We start from the raw sequence: 13,514 nt of genomic DNA, 5'->3' as shown, positions 1-13,514 counted from the left end.
ACAAGATAAATCCTCATCCCCCACGCCATAGATTACTTGGTACTGATTTTAGGTGAAATTGAGCCCAGAATTAGAAAAGAGAGCAATCAAAGTTGAAATCTTAGGGTCCGATAAGGCCATGTGAGTGGGAGTCAATTTTGCTGACTTGACAAGGCATAGAAAATAGGAATATGTCAAATTCAATTACCATTACCTGTACTGCAATTTCTCGTGCTATCTTGTCATTTAACATAAATTCTACAAATATTCTATTTTAGACCACTCTGATTTCATTAATTTCATTATATTTTCAGTATGTACAGTCAGCCGATGTGGATGTTGTCTAATTAATTAGATTAGTTATTATTATTATTAAAAAAATAATAATTACAGTTATAAATGTGCAAGCGTCGTATAATTTTTTTAAAAAAATTAATAAATGCATGACCTATCTAAAAAAAAATTATTTTTTTAATTATAGACTATTCTATTTTAAAACGATTACATAATATTTACATATTATATGATTGTACATAACATTATTTTTATTATTATTTAAAATGACAAATTAAATAGTTAATAAATAATGTCACATTAATATATAAAATAAAATATAAATACAATAATAATGCAATATAAAATATTATTTTTATTATTTAGTTCTGCCTTCTGGTCTCTCTTTTGGTTGTCACATCCAAATCACATTATCAATATCATCAGTTATCAATGACAATTAAATTATTTATTAAAATAATTTTTAATTAATGTATATTTTTTAAAATATTTATAAAAGTAAATTAAATATTTTTATAAAATAGAAAGCAAATATAATTTTTTTTATATTTCTAAAAATATAATTTAAATATTTTTATTTTATTATATTGATGTGATATATTATGCATCAATTAACGAACAGTACACTGGATTTATTACTCTTAAATCATGAAGTCGAGCTAAAAAGAGAGAGAAGGAAGTCCACGTTGTTCGTTCATTCCGAGAAAATCTGAACCCTGCAAAGGCATCTCGCACATTCCCCCTACCGAAAAGTTACTCGACGTGTCATGCCGCTGAAACTGTATATAAAGAGGCGTGAGAGTGCGGTATTTCCAAAATTTCATCCTCATTTTCTCGTCTCGGTGCTGCGTCGCCATCGATTGCATTCATACCTTTCCATAATAGAGCAGTGCCGTGTGCTGTAACCCTCATTTTGAAACTTATTTTCTGATCAAAGCTTAGGCTTCTTTAGACTGTAGCTGTGCCCGAACCGAAGTTGAATTGATTGAGTGAGGTATTACTCTGTTTCTTCACAGTTTTGGTATGCTTCGATATCGAATTATTTTACCGTGAACGGTTTGGTACTGGAATTTGTTTGGTTCTTGTTTAACATTTTTCTGGGTTGAGGATTTGTATGGTTGAAACTTGTGATGGGTGGATGTGGGAATTTGTTTTACCTTGAGTTCGGGCTTACTCAATCTTTGTATTTGATCGGAGATGATTTGTTGTTTTGAAGCTTTGGTTGTTCATTTGGGGTTATCTATTTTCTATTTGTGTTGTTGTTGTTGCTATTCTTTCGCACTGGCGTTTGTTTTGTCGTTGTATATTTTTTTTGTCATTGGATAATTTCTATAGTAATAATTGAGCTATAGTGGCGTGGTTCATGCGTGTGTATATCTCCACCAAACTTTGGTTTTTTTAAAAGGCTGACTTAAGGAATTGTTTTAGGAGAGAGAGTTGGGGGGCGGGGGTTGCTGGTTCACTATTTTATTGTTCACTTTATTAAAGCAAAGAGAGTTGGGGTCAAGGTGACGAAGAAAGACATGGTGTATAGAGATTTAATAAAGGATATGTCTATAATGGTTTCTTATATGGTAGGAAAGGTGTAATAGCCATGAAATGTAATACGTGGATGCATATTATATTTTCTGGCAATTATAATAAAGAAGTACAAGTTATGCAGCCTTTGATTGAAAGAACCAATGCACAATTTTCAGGTTTTGTTAATGCCCTTGGGGGAGACTAGCGTAGCAACCCACTGCCATGACCTCCCACTTAAATTGTAGTTTGATCCCAAGGGGAATTGAACCTATGACATGGGGCACATGCACACGCCCTTACCACTTGGGCTACTTATAGGAGGGTCTATATGTTATTCCCAAAGTAAATAGTTCAATGTGATATATATCTCTCAATAAATATAAAATATCCTCTAACCTCATATTACTTTTTTTTTTTTTAATTGGCATTGGGTGTTTGAGAATGAGTTTCCCGCAAGTGCACCTCAAGTAATTCAAAGGGAAGTTCCCCCAGTCTTATGGCCAATGGAAATTGTTTTCACCTAAGAGGATTCGAATCTTAGACCTAGAGGGAGCATACCACCAAAACCAAGGCTTTTACCACTTGAGCCAACCCCTACGGATTATTGGTTTTTTTTTTTTTTTTTAATTATATTGGTAAAACCATAGTTTACTTAATATTTCACTTGTTTTTATTTCATATAGTACTTAAATAAGTTTCCAAGGTGTAAATGCCGGTATGGGTGAAAGTGCTTGGCGAACTTAAGTGCAAACGCTGTCTAGAGCCTAGGTGCAAAGCCCAAGCTTGCTCTTGATTGAAGTAAAGCACACATTTTTAAAGATGGTATACAATAACAAAAAATCCACAAATACAATAAAAATAAAAGCTTTAAAATATAAGATGGTATTATATTTAGCCTATTAGCTTAATTTACTAAAGTATTATGCAGCAAGAAAATCAAGTAATCAATTAATTACCTAAGATTTAAAACATTAAATTTTATATAATTCTCTTGTGCTTTGCTGAATAGTGAATATTACTTTTCCCATTTGATTTGATAGCTATACACAAATTAAAGTACATGGCTGAATATAATAAAAGGGTCTTGACTAAGGGCATGCTTGGATAATGAGATGAGATGAGAAATTCTCAAAACTTCTCCTATTTGCCTTCCCAACATCACTCAAACAGAAAACACTTGTCAATTTTCAAATCTTTAACTTTTTCGTCTAATTATTACCTAATCATTATCCAAACACAAAAAACGATACAAATTTTCCATACTTCCAAACAAAACACAAAAATCAAACAACTTTTTCAAGTTTCAAAACAAAAATAATATTAAACAATTTTTTAACTTTATAAGATTTTTATTTAACTTTTTCTTTCTCATTTCCCAAAACCCAATAAAATATCTTAACTCAAACTATTCCACTACTATTCATAGAATTCTGAGATAGATTAGGTTCTGCTTGGCCACTGAGAATTCTCAGATGAGAATTTTGAGTTTTGAGATTAAATATTAAAATATTATATTTTAATATTATTATTATTTTGGGATTTGAAAAAGTTAAGAAAAAGTTGAATTGTTTATTATATTTTGTATGGGGATTTGAAAAAGTTGTAATGATGAGATGAGAATTTTGTGTTTGAGATGAAAAATTCAAATGGCTAAACAGTACTTAGTGTCCAAACAAGCCCAATAGTTGTAGGTATTGACTTCTATGTCAACATAAGCAATCAAATATCAATCTAACTAGTGAGCCAATAGTCCTTTTGGGTTCAAAGCATGTACATTACATGTGACATTTGGCACCATGGCACTCAAATGGTCTTCAATATCGACTAAATACTTAAAAATATTCATTCACATCATTTTCGGGATCTTGAATAGATATTTTATATTTTTCACATCGTTTTTAGGATCTTGAATAGATATTTTATATTTTGTTCAATAAGAAGAGCATCTTTCTTTTTTTTTTTTTTTTTTTTTTTTTTTTTTGCTCTTGAGGTTCACACAAACAGCACCAAAAAATGAGCTCTTGTAAATGTGCTTTGTTTTTGGTAAGTCAAGTGCTTTGGCTTTGGCACTTAAATGAGATGTTACCTACACTGATTGATGCTGAGGACTGTTGCACACTTCGGAAAGGAATGTGAAAGAAATTATAACAAGTATGAATTAAATATATCGTCCACTCTTACTTTACATGGTTCAGGTTATGTATCCTGTTGCAGAATATATTTAAAATGAACTAGTCAATCATATTTTACCGATGATTTACTCTCTCTCTCTCTCTCTCTCTCTCTCTCTCTCTCTCTCTCTCGCGCGCGCGCGCGCGCACAGATTTCATGAACTCTCCTTTTTTTTGGAGTACTTAATATGATCATGTCTGGTTAGAGTTTGATTTGGGGAATGTGAACTGGGGTCATGTCTTTATTGGCTTGCCTATTATGTTTTTAATGTTTGTAAGGATAATCAACCTTCTACTCCTTGCCATTTCATGCTGTACTAGCAGCTCCTTTTTTCTTTATTGTATTTTTCACAGTAAAATGAAACATCTTTAAACTCTGAACAATCTTATTCAAAGAACTAATTGAAGTGCCGATTATTCATCATTGCCATAAATGTTGATCATTGTCATAAAAATGTTGCATATTATAAATTGGACATTTTCTCCTTAGTATTTTGTGGGAAATCATTTACCCTATTTTAGGCATATATTTATCCCTTTGGCTGCAGTCTTCAAGATGAAGCGCAACACCTAGTCTGACAAGATATATTGCATGTTATGTTTTATTTCTACATTAAGGTGCTGGATGTTTATTGGTGATCTAGTTGAATATTAATCTCTCTTACATAATTGAGAGCTATTTGCACATATTAAACTAATTGGTTCAGTGATCCTAAAAGCAGTCTCTTTGGGATGGAAAGATGATCATACACGAACATTCGGATGTCATGCAGTGGGGCCTGCAACTTCTTGATGGTGATCCCAACAATTCTGGATATTGTGGTGAAATAATACATCATAGTGCCGATGATGCTTATAATGGAATCTATCAAGAGAATTATGACACTAATTGTAGTCATTTAGAGAATGACGAAGTTATTGCGCGTACACTTCAAGAAGAATTTTCGCAACTGGCAGTTTCAGAAGCATCCAGATACTCACATGCAGGAGGAGAGCAGTTTCAAGCATCAAATCTTGAACATGATTGGCATGGTCCTTCAGTGAACTACAATTGTTCAGGTATTCAGTTAAGTTCCTTTATGGATTTTCTCACAGTCATCAGCCTACTTATATCAGTTATCTTAATAGTCTTTATTACAATGTGCAGCCCATAACTTTGGCCAGGAAGAATCTGATGGTGCAGAGCCTTCCACTTCCTGTTCAAGCCCTGGCGATAGAGAGGGGAATCCTTATTCTTTGGAGATAACCAATGAATTTGAACTCGATGGTGAAGTAGGCAGGAGACTGGATCAAATGATCTCCATTCCTGTAAGTTTAACTTAGATAACGTTTCAGCGACTAAGATTCTTCCCATATAGTCACTAAAGAAAAGTTTTTTTTTTTTTTTTTTTATGTGTCACTAAAGAAATGTACTGAAGTTATTTAACCTTTCCTTTGACTTATCCCTGCATGTTTGATATTAGTTCAATTTGACGAGTATCTCTGATTATTATATATACAAGCTTGTCGTGATAGGTTTTTTTTTTTTTTTTTTTTTTTTTCAAGAAATTTCCATAGTACTTATTTTTAACTGGTTAGCAATATCTTTGTTGATTTTATCAATACACAAATTAATAAATTGATGTTAGATTGTGTATGGGAAGGTGATGAATGGAATCCCAAATTGCTTGGGAGGGAGAAGATTAAGCCCTTATAATGGTTCCAAGGGACTCCAATGGTAACCTTGATTAGTCCTTTTGGAGTATGGGCCTAATTGTGGCTAGGCCTTTCTTAGGCCATTACAAATATTATTAGAGCCAATCACAACTAGAAGTGTGGGACTTGAGTCATTCATGATACCTATGAAGGAATTGGCCAAACAAGGATGTTGGAAACTTATGGCGCCTGGGATGGAGGGAGATTGTAATACCCTAGATTGTGTGATTATGTATGAGAAGGTGATGAATGGGGGATCCCACATTGACTGGGACAGAAAATTTCAAGCCCATTATAATGATTCCAAGGGGATCCAATAGTAATATTGACTAGTCCTCTTGGAGCATGAGTTCAAATGTGGCTGAAGGTGCTTAGCCTTCATTGGATTGTTGCATGGATGTAGGTTTTCTATGTGTATATATTTTTGTGGATACAGTAGATCTCGAATAAAGGTCTGAAGACTGGACGCCATAAATGGTTTCCATGTATCAGATTTCAGATCACTTTAGACGTAGCTACCCATTTTGGGTTTCATTTTTCATTGTCTTTTTGTTAAGCAAGCTTAGATTCTAAGATACACACTACATCTCCATTCCATTACTTACCTGCTAAGCCTAGAGATTTAGATGCATCAAGAGATTATGAGTTCTCTTACTTATCCCAAAAGAAAAAAAGAAAAAAAAAATAAAATAACAGAGAGATTTTGAGTTCTCTTGTGAATTTTTTTCCACTTGGCTCAGTTTTTATGTACTTGGATCGCTAAAAGCTTTTAACTTATTAATTCATTTATGGCTGTGGTATTTGCCACACTTAATTTAGTTTTTGTATATTACAGCATGTTCCTAGAATTAATGGAGAAATTCCTTCAATTGATGAAGTAACTTCAGATCATCAAAGGCTTCTGGACAGGTATTGTTCTTAATATTTTTCTTTTCTGGTTGTTAAATTTATTATATTTCTTTGCATATGAACTCCTCTCTTTGCAACATTCCCTTTCCAAAGAGATTAGGAATGCTACCCCACTAAATTTCCTTATACTAGGTAATAAGAATTTTATAAACTTCAGATACTACCAACTACCAAGCACTTTATTAATTGTCAAATGGTAAACATAACAAATCCGAAGCATCCAAACTAAGGAAAATTACAATGTTATGAAAAATTCTAAAAGAAATCCTATGAGCGTTTAAGATGAACACTCATTCACCTCTTCACTAGGTCAATGTTTCCTCTATTGACTCTTACCAGCAGAGTTGTTCTCATCATCAGTTGGGACATTCACCTCTTCACTAGGTCAATGTTTCCTCTATTGACTCTTACCAGCAGACTTGTTCTCATCATCAGTTGGGACATTATAAAACGTAAGAACAAAATTGAGTCAAATAAATAGTGCATACACATTAAGCACTACAAGGGGAGCTGCTCATGGGATGAAAACATCCAGGTGGACCACACCTTCTCAACATTGTTTGGTGTGCTCCCTTCAGTGTGGCTTGCGCATCCAACTTGTAGCTTTGGTACCATTTCGTGTTTACTCATATGAACAAAAGAAAACGTTTATAAAACCATATAATCATTCATCATCTCACCTTTTCTTTCATAACTTTCATGAGCATTCCGATAACTTTCATAACATAAGCATGTTTAGTACATACCCTATGGCACAAGAATGACATTAAAATATTTGTAAACTTGTTCATCACATACCCTACAGGGCAGAATAGAAGAGGAACTGAAATTTCATACAGTAATTTGGCCCAAGGTATGCTCCCCCCAATTTCTGCGGGTGGTTTGGGTATAAGCAAAGTGATCACATTTAACCGAGCCCTCTTGGGGAAGTGGTTTTGGCGGTATGCCAATGAAAGGGATAACCTATGGGGAGCAATGATTGATATAGAGTATGGTAGTGCTTACCAATTTAAATTAAGTATGGTAGTGCTTGGGGTGAGTGGTGTTCTAATGAGGTGAGTAGGACGAATGGGATTGCCTAAGGAAAAATATTAGAATGGGTTGAAGTGAGTTTCACAACATACCAGATATGAGGTGCACAATAGATCCATGGTAAACTTGTGGCAAGATAAACTTTACAATTAGATGGTTTCCCCTAGCCTCCATAACTTTCTTGATCTATTTACTTTTATGTAGTTAGGTGCATTTGATGTATACGTCAGTTGTACTTGGATAGTGTCATTTGACCATTATTGAAATTTATCTTATTTATTAAAAAACAAATACTTACTCAGTCTCCTAGGTCTATTAAAAATATATGCAACTTCAGTCATTGGAAAGATTACTCATCGGGGACTTAAACCATGTGATACCCCATATGATAAGGATAAGTGTAAGTGGTTTATGGGATCCCATATTGCTTGGGAAGGAGAAGTTCTTATTCTTTATCATGTTCCAATAGGGCTTTAATTGTATCATTGACTAGTCCTTTTGGAGTACAGGTCGTGGTTTGGGCCTTCTTTTGGAATGTTACAATGGTATCAGAGCTAGGTTCAACTAGAAATGTGGGTCTTGAGCCATGAGCCGTGCCACCTACGATGGACTATCCCAACGAGGATGTTGGGAATTTTAGAAGGGGGGGGAGAGAGAGAGAGAGACTGTGATACCCCATATGATAAGGATAAATGTAGGTGGTGTATTGGATCCCATGTTGCTTGCGAAGGAGAAGTTCTTGCTCTTTATGATGTTCCAATGGGGCTCTAATTGTATCATTGACTAGTCCTTTTGGAGTATGGGCCACATGGTTTGGGCTTTCCATTGTGATGTTACGAACCATGACCTTAAAGGCCCATGGCAATTCACTGGGAATGCCTAGCAGCAGATTTTAAGGCTCTTGATATGCTGCAGACTCTGCAACATGCATATTTGAACTCTTTTCACAATTTAGGCTCTACTCATCAACCATACAAGTATGATGAGATCATTCTTTTTAAAAAAACATATCAAACACATGAAAGAGGATGTTACCCCAGTACAAAGGAAGTATACATGAATGAATTTAACAATCAAAAGGAAAAAGTGCTAGAAAACCCTGAAAATTAGCAATAGAAAGAGCAACTCTATGTTGGGTTGTTATTCAATGACACAGTGTTTAGATTGAAAGAATTTAACTGCAACTCCAAAGAGATCAAAGATCCTGGTACGTTTTTTATTTTTTATTTTTAGAGGAGGAAAAGATCATGTTACATAGGATGCTAGCAACCTCACAATGTAAAGGGAGGTTGTCCACCGTTTTCCCACTTTTCCTGTACATGCAACAATGATTAACCATTTTAATGCCCTGTTTCCAGCACATGCAATAACTATTAACCACTTTGCCTTGTACGATGGAAAGTTCAACTTTATACTTAGAATATGGCCATGTTTTATTCTCTCTATCATAGGCACAACACAGGAATGTAAGGGAGCTTACTGCCTCGAGAGGCCTGGCCTACTTCAATTTCTTATACGCGAACCAGTTTCCTGTACTTGCTGGCCTTAAATTTTAGTGTTCCATCCCAGAAACAATTAAGAACCATTGAGATTTTTCAAAAAGATAGGGATTTCAATTATTGAAAGAATCTTGAAGAGGTTTAGAGGTTGCAGCTAGGATTTACAGCCTCTAGAAACACTTTTGGGTCTCAGAAGGGCTAGAATAGCATTTAAACAATGGAAAAAGTATAATATCAAGCTGAATCAATGACAGGAGCCATTTAGAGATTGTTCCGGTTGAAAATTGATGAAAAAAACCTAGAATTATATTTTCAATAGATGGCGGCAGCAAGAGAGGTGAAAGATTGAAATTTAAGACTTTGAATTAGGGTCTCCAAGCCTGGACAGAATTTTTGAAAGGCGCTCAGATCTGTTTCTGCTGAACTCTTGACAGAAAAATTGCTGGATATCCATACCTCAATGGTGTGGCAACTCTGACAGTAATTTATAATTACATTTTCTTGGATTTCTGACTTATGTTGAGGGTAGGGAGTTGGCAGATGGTGTCTGTGGTGTTTGAAGGCTACTAGGGTTTGATTTTAGTTGATCTAGAACTCACACAGGTGCTGATCCTCTTTTCTTGGCTTGGGATGGCTTGGGGTAGTGCTTAGGCTCCAGAATTTAGGTTTTACCAGATCTATAAATCTTACAGAGACGTGTATTTAATTTATAGGTGGCAAGGGAGTGAATTTATATAAAAGAGTCATTTTGGATTTAACTGCTGGCAGCTCTACGAGTTGCAGCAACCAGGGTTCTCTTGTGTCTCCTAAAACTGTTATATTTTGCAATAAGAATCCTAGGGTTAATGGACAAACAGGGCAGACCAGCACCTGCTTGGGAGGGAGAAGTTTTTACCCTTTATAACGAGTCAAAGGTGCTTCAATTGTAACCCTTGACTAGTCCTTTAAAAGTATAGGCTTTGATGTGGTTTGGCCTTTGCTTATATTGTTTCAAATGGTATCAAAGCCACTCACCAGCCATAAATGTAAGACTTGAGCTATGTCACCTATAACAGAATAGTTGACGAGAACATCAGGATTTATGGGTGAGAGAGTGTAGTACCCCAGATCAATCATAGAAGATGGCGAATGAAATGCCACATTGCCTGGGAGAGAGATAATTTCACTGAGCTATGATTGTAATCTTTGACCACTCGTTTTGGAGTATGGGTCCAAATGTGGCTTGAGTTATATGAAGCTTCGGGAGCACCGAGCCCCAACCCCACCCCCCCCCCCCCCCCCCCCCCCCCCCCCCCCCCCTTTTTTTCCCTTTTTCCCTCCCTCCCCTCTTTCCAAGGGGTTGTGCTGTCTATTGCAATGTAGGTTTGAGATATAGGCTTCATTTTTTTTTTTGCCTCGCGGTTTTATTGTTGATGCTACTTCGTGCTGTATACTCAGATTGCAGATATATAACTTTGAAGAGTGCAAGGTGCAAGGGGATGGTAATTGTCAGGTTAGTTATCCTTATCTTTCAGCATCCTTGCAATTATCATCAGGATCTATTTAGGTTGTTATTTATATGCTATGCCTTAATTCTTTTACATACTTCAATGATTTCTTTCTCCAGTTTCATGCTTTATCAGATCAATTATATTGCACACCTGACAACCACAAAGATGTAAGGCAACAAGTAGTGAGTCAGGTAGGTTAATATGAAGTAGCTACTTTTTTATGGTGCCAACTTGAATTTCTCGAAGCTGATGGTATCTTTATTTACTTTTATGTTTGTTCTTATCAGCTTAGGTCTCACCCAGAGATTTATGAGGGATATGTTCCCATGGAATATGATGACTACTGTGAGAAGATGTCCAAGTACTGATCAAACTCATTGCCTTTTCTTTCTCTCTTATAAGTTTTGTTTATAGACTAAGGATCTCCCAATGTAAACTTCAATTTAATGTTACTAGAAGCGGGGAGTGGGGCGATCATGTCACATTGCAAGCAGCTGCAGATTCGGTATGGTTTCTGGTTTTCATTTTCCCTCTTTTTGAACTCTGCCAGATTTGTTTTTCTTTGTCAGTTTATGGAAGGGAGGTCCTGTCATTATTCTGTGTTGTATTAAAGCTTTATATTTGTGTGTCCTACATCCTAGGTATATTGAGTTTTCTCTGTATCTAATCTCTTTCTGAACTGATGGGCCACTCTTTCTCTAACCTCCGTTTCAACCCAGTGATTTTACTTCTCGACTGTGATCTTCTAGGAATCACAATTGCCAAGTTAATGGTCAGGATATAAGTGCAGTTCATCCATGACTAATACTTGTAAATGTTTTGTTGCAGTATGGAGTGAAGATTTTTCTTATTACCTCTTTTAAGGATACTTGTTCCATAGAAATTCTTCCTACTTCCAGGAAGCCAGAACGAGGTAAAATTCTGAGCTTATTCAGTTTTATTGCGAGAGTAGATTAATTTTTGGTCTTTCTGGCTTGTGGTAGGTTGGCTAAACTTCTCTGCTTATTCTACTTGCAGCAAATTGTCTTTAATTCTGAGTTTCTAACTTTCTTTAATATTTAAAAAAAAAAAAAAATTTGTTTTGCATTTCCCTCTTATTTTTTCCTCGCATCATGCTGTCTCAAGTAATACTGCTGAACCTTGGCCTAAATTTCTATTTGTGCCTGATCTACACTCGTACCACTTTTAAAAGTTGCTTTTTGGGTCTTAAAACTGGCACCATATAATGAATTTATTGGCTGTACCATGGATAGAGGAACTATGGAAAGTTAATGGTGGAAACTTTGCCAAATCGGTGTGTCATTTATATAATCAGTAAGATATAAGAATTTATCTTTTGTTGTTGTCTTACCAATCTTTCTGATTTTTATTCTCAATTAATCATGTCAAGTTTGGTTGTTTAAATTTTATAATTTGTTACCTTTAAAATTTTTATTCAATGCTTGTGTTGTGTAGTAATTTTCTTGAGCTTTTGGGCTGAGGTGCATTACAACTCGATCTATCTTCAAGGAGGTAATTTCCTTTTATGCTTGTCTGTTCTGGGTAAAAAGGTTCAGAAGTTTTAAGATTGCTAGCCCAATGACAAATTGAGATTGGATATACCCAACCGAGTGTTGCATCAAGCTAGGCTGCTTTTACTCCATATTTGGCGTGGGTGTTGAATTCTTGCTTTTGGGTGAAAACATGAAAAATGGACAATTGGAAGCATACCCTTCTTTTTTCTTTTATTTGGCTACCTAAGATTGAATTTGTTTGAGAAATTTAGGTTTGAATGTTTTCAGGCTTTAGTCTTCTCAGGTTTTTTCATTATGCCCCGGAAGATAATGCATGCCTTCTTTATCATGATTTGTAATTCAGATGTGCCATCAAATGAGTCCAGGAAGAGGAGAAGGTGGTGGAAGTTCGGCACCAGAAATTAGGAGATGTGTGGCTGTCATGGGGCACAAATCACCCAATTTGTTGTCCTTACTGTTGCTAGTTAACGTATACACACGTAGTACTTGGTGCAAGACTTGCTCCAAACTGTCCTACTCTCTCAATAATCGTCTGTTGCCCTTAGTGTTGCTATGAACATATTACATTTTCTTCTTCTGAATGTTTCCACAATCGTGCCTCGTCGCTTGCTATTTTTCACGGCATCCCTGAAGTGTTGGCAAGGAGCAATGCAGGAGGGAATCGATACCTTTGTGTCATTTACTTTAATTTCCTATGCTTTCCGCCGTAGCAAAGAATAATTCCTGCAACAAAGAATGGAATGGAGTTCAAATTAGCTTCAATTTCTTGACAAATTGTTTGGATTGTTGAGAGACTGTATAGAAATATTTCAAAGATGGATCAAATCCTGAAGTGCAGGTGTAAGGATTTGCAATATCCAGATTATTCTCAATCATACTTATTATATTTTAAGCAATTTTCATTGAAAGTTGACATATAAAATCGCAAATGTGCCATGCCAGCATGGATAGCTTTAAGATAATTCATCTGTAATAATATATATAATTGGAAAGTGTGAAGCGTCACGCAGTTGTTTTAAAAAAGAGTGAGTCTATTATTAAAAAATTAATTTTCTTTTTATGTGGATTTTATATTTATTTATTTTTTTAAAAATATTTGTGTAACATTTGTATACTCATAATTGCAAGTATTATTTTTCTAACATGAATAGGAAAAGAAAATGAATATCTTGCTATAATAAAGAGGGTATCATGCCTGCCTGAAATAAGTGAGAAAATTAGTGTAAATAATTTGAATGGAGTCGAATAAGTGGGGAAATTTATATGCCCAGATACAGTGAGATGAAGAAGACTCCATGAGTTGCTTAATTCTGGAAATACAAAACTCTCAAGTTTGGATGGAAGAGAATCCAAAAAGATGATTGCCGTATAATTACTCTCTGCATTTGAATTATGAACTGCAGTGAGGTG

General features: G+C 35.2%; 1 protein-coding gene across 4 annotated transcripts; it reads left to right on the top strand.

The window, feature by feature from the left end:
• Positions 1-959: 959 nt before the first annotated feature.
• Positions 960-13,000, top strand: LOC122276086 (OVARIAN TUMOR DOMAIN-containing deubiquitinating enzyme 12-like). Of its 4 annotated transcripts, none has more exons than XM_043085544.1 (11): positions 961-1,267; positions 4,685-5,024; positions 5,113-5,273; positions 6,496-6,569; positions 10,538-10,592; positions 10,707-10,781; positions 10,878-10,951; positions 11,047-11,095; positions 11,419-11,503; positions 12,046-12,102; positions 12,448-13,000. In XM_043085544.1, the coding sequence occupies exons 2-11, from the start codon at positions 4,706-4,708 to the stop codon at positions 12,507-12,509; spliced, it is 1,011 nt and encodes a 336-aa protein (XP_042941478.1). In that variant the 5' UTR covers positions 961-1,267; positions 4,685-4,705; the 3' UTR covers positions 12,510-13,000. The 4 variants fall into 4 exon arrangements, with proteins under 4 accessions (XP_042941479.1, XP_042941478.1, XP_042941476.1 ...); XM_043085542.1 differs by having other exon boundaries at positions 962-1,267; positions 4,673-5,024; XM_043085541.1 differs by having other exon boundaries at positions 963-1,267; positions 4,688-5,024.
• The last annotated feature ends 514 nt before the right edge of the window (positions 13,001-13,514 follow it).

This window comes from Carya illinoinensis, chromosome 9 (genome assembly GCF_018687715.1).
Source record: "Carya illinoinensis cultivar Pawnee chromosome 9, C.illinoinensisPawnee_v1, whole genome shotgun sequence".
NCBI classification, from domain to species: Eukaryota; Viridiplantae; Streptophyta; class Magnoliopsida; order Fagales; family Juglandaceae; genus Carya; species Carya illinoinensis.
The sequence above is the reverse complement of the archived record's forward strand: the minus strand, read 5'-3'. Positions and strand labels throughout refer to the sequence as shown.

What these genes read in the sequence shown, in the direction of transcription:
- LOC122276086 (XM_043085544.1), top strand. Translation starts at nt 4,706, where the DNA reads ATGATCATACACGAACATTCGGATGTCATGCAGTGGGGCCTGCAACTT. An exon ending in AGTGAACTACAATTGTTCAG is followed by an intron (nt 5,025 to 5,112) that starts GTATTCAGTTAA and finishes TACAATGTGCAG; the next exon opens with CCCATAACTTTGGCCAGGAA. An exon ending in CATCAAAGGCTTCTGGACAG is followed by an intron (nt 6,570 to 10,537) that starts GTATTGTTCTTA and finishes CTGTATACTCAG; the next exon opens with ATTGCAGATATATAACTTTG.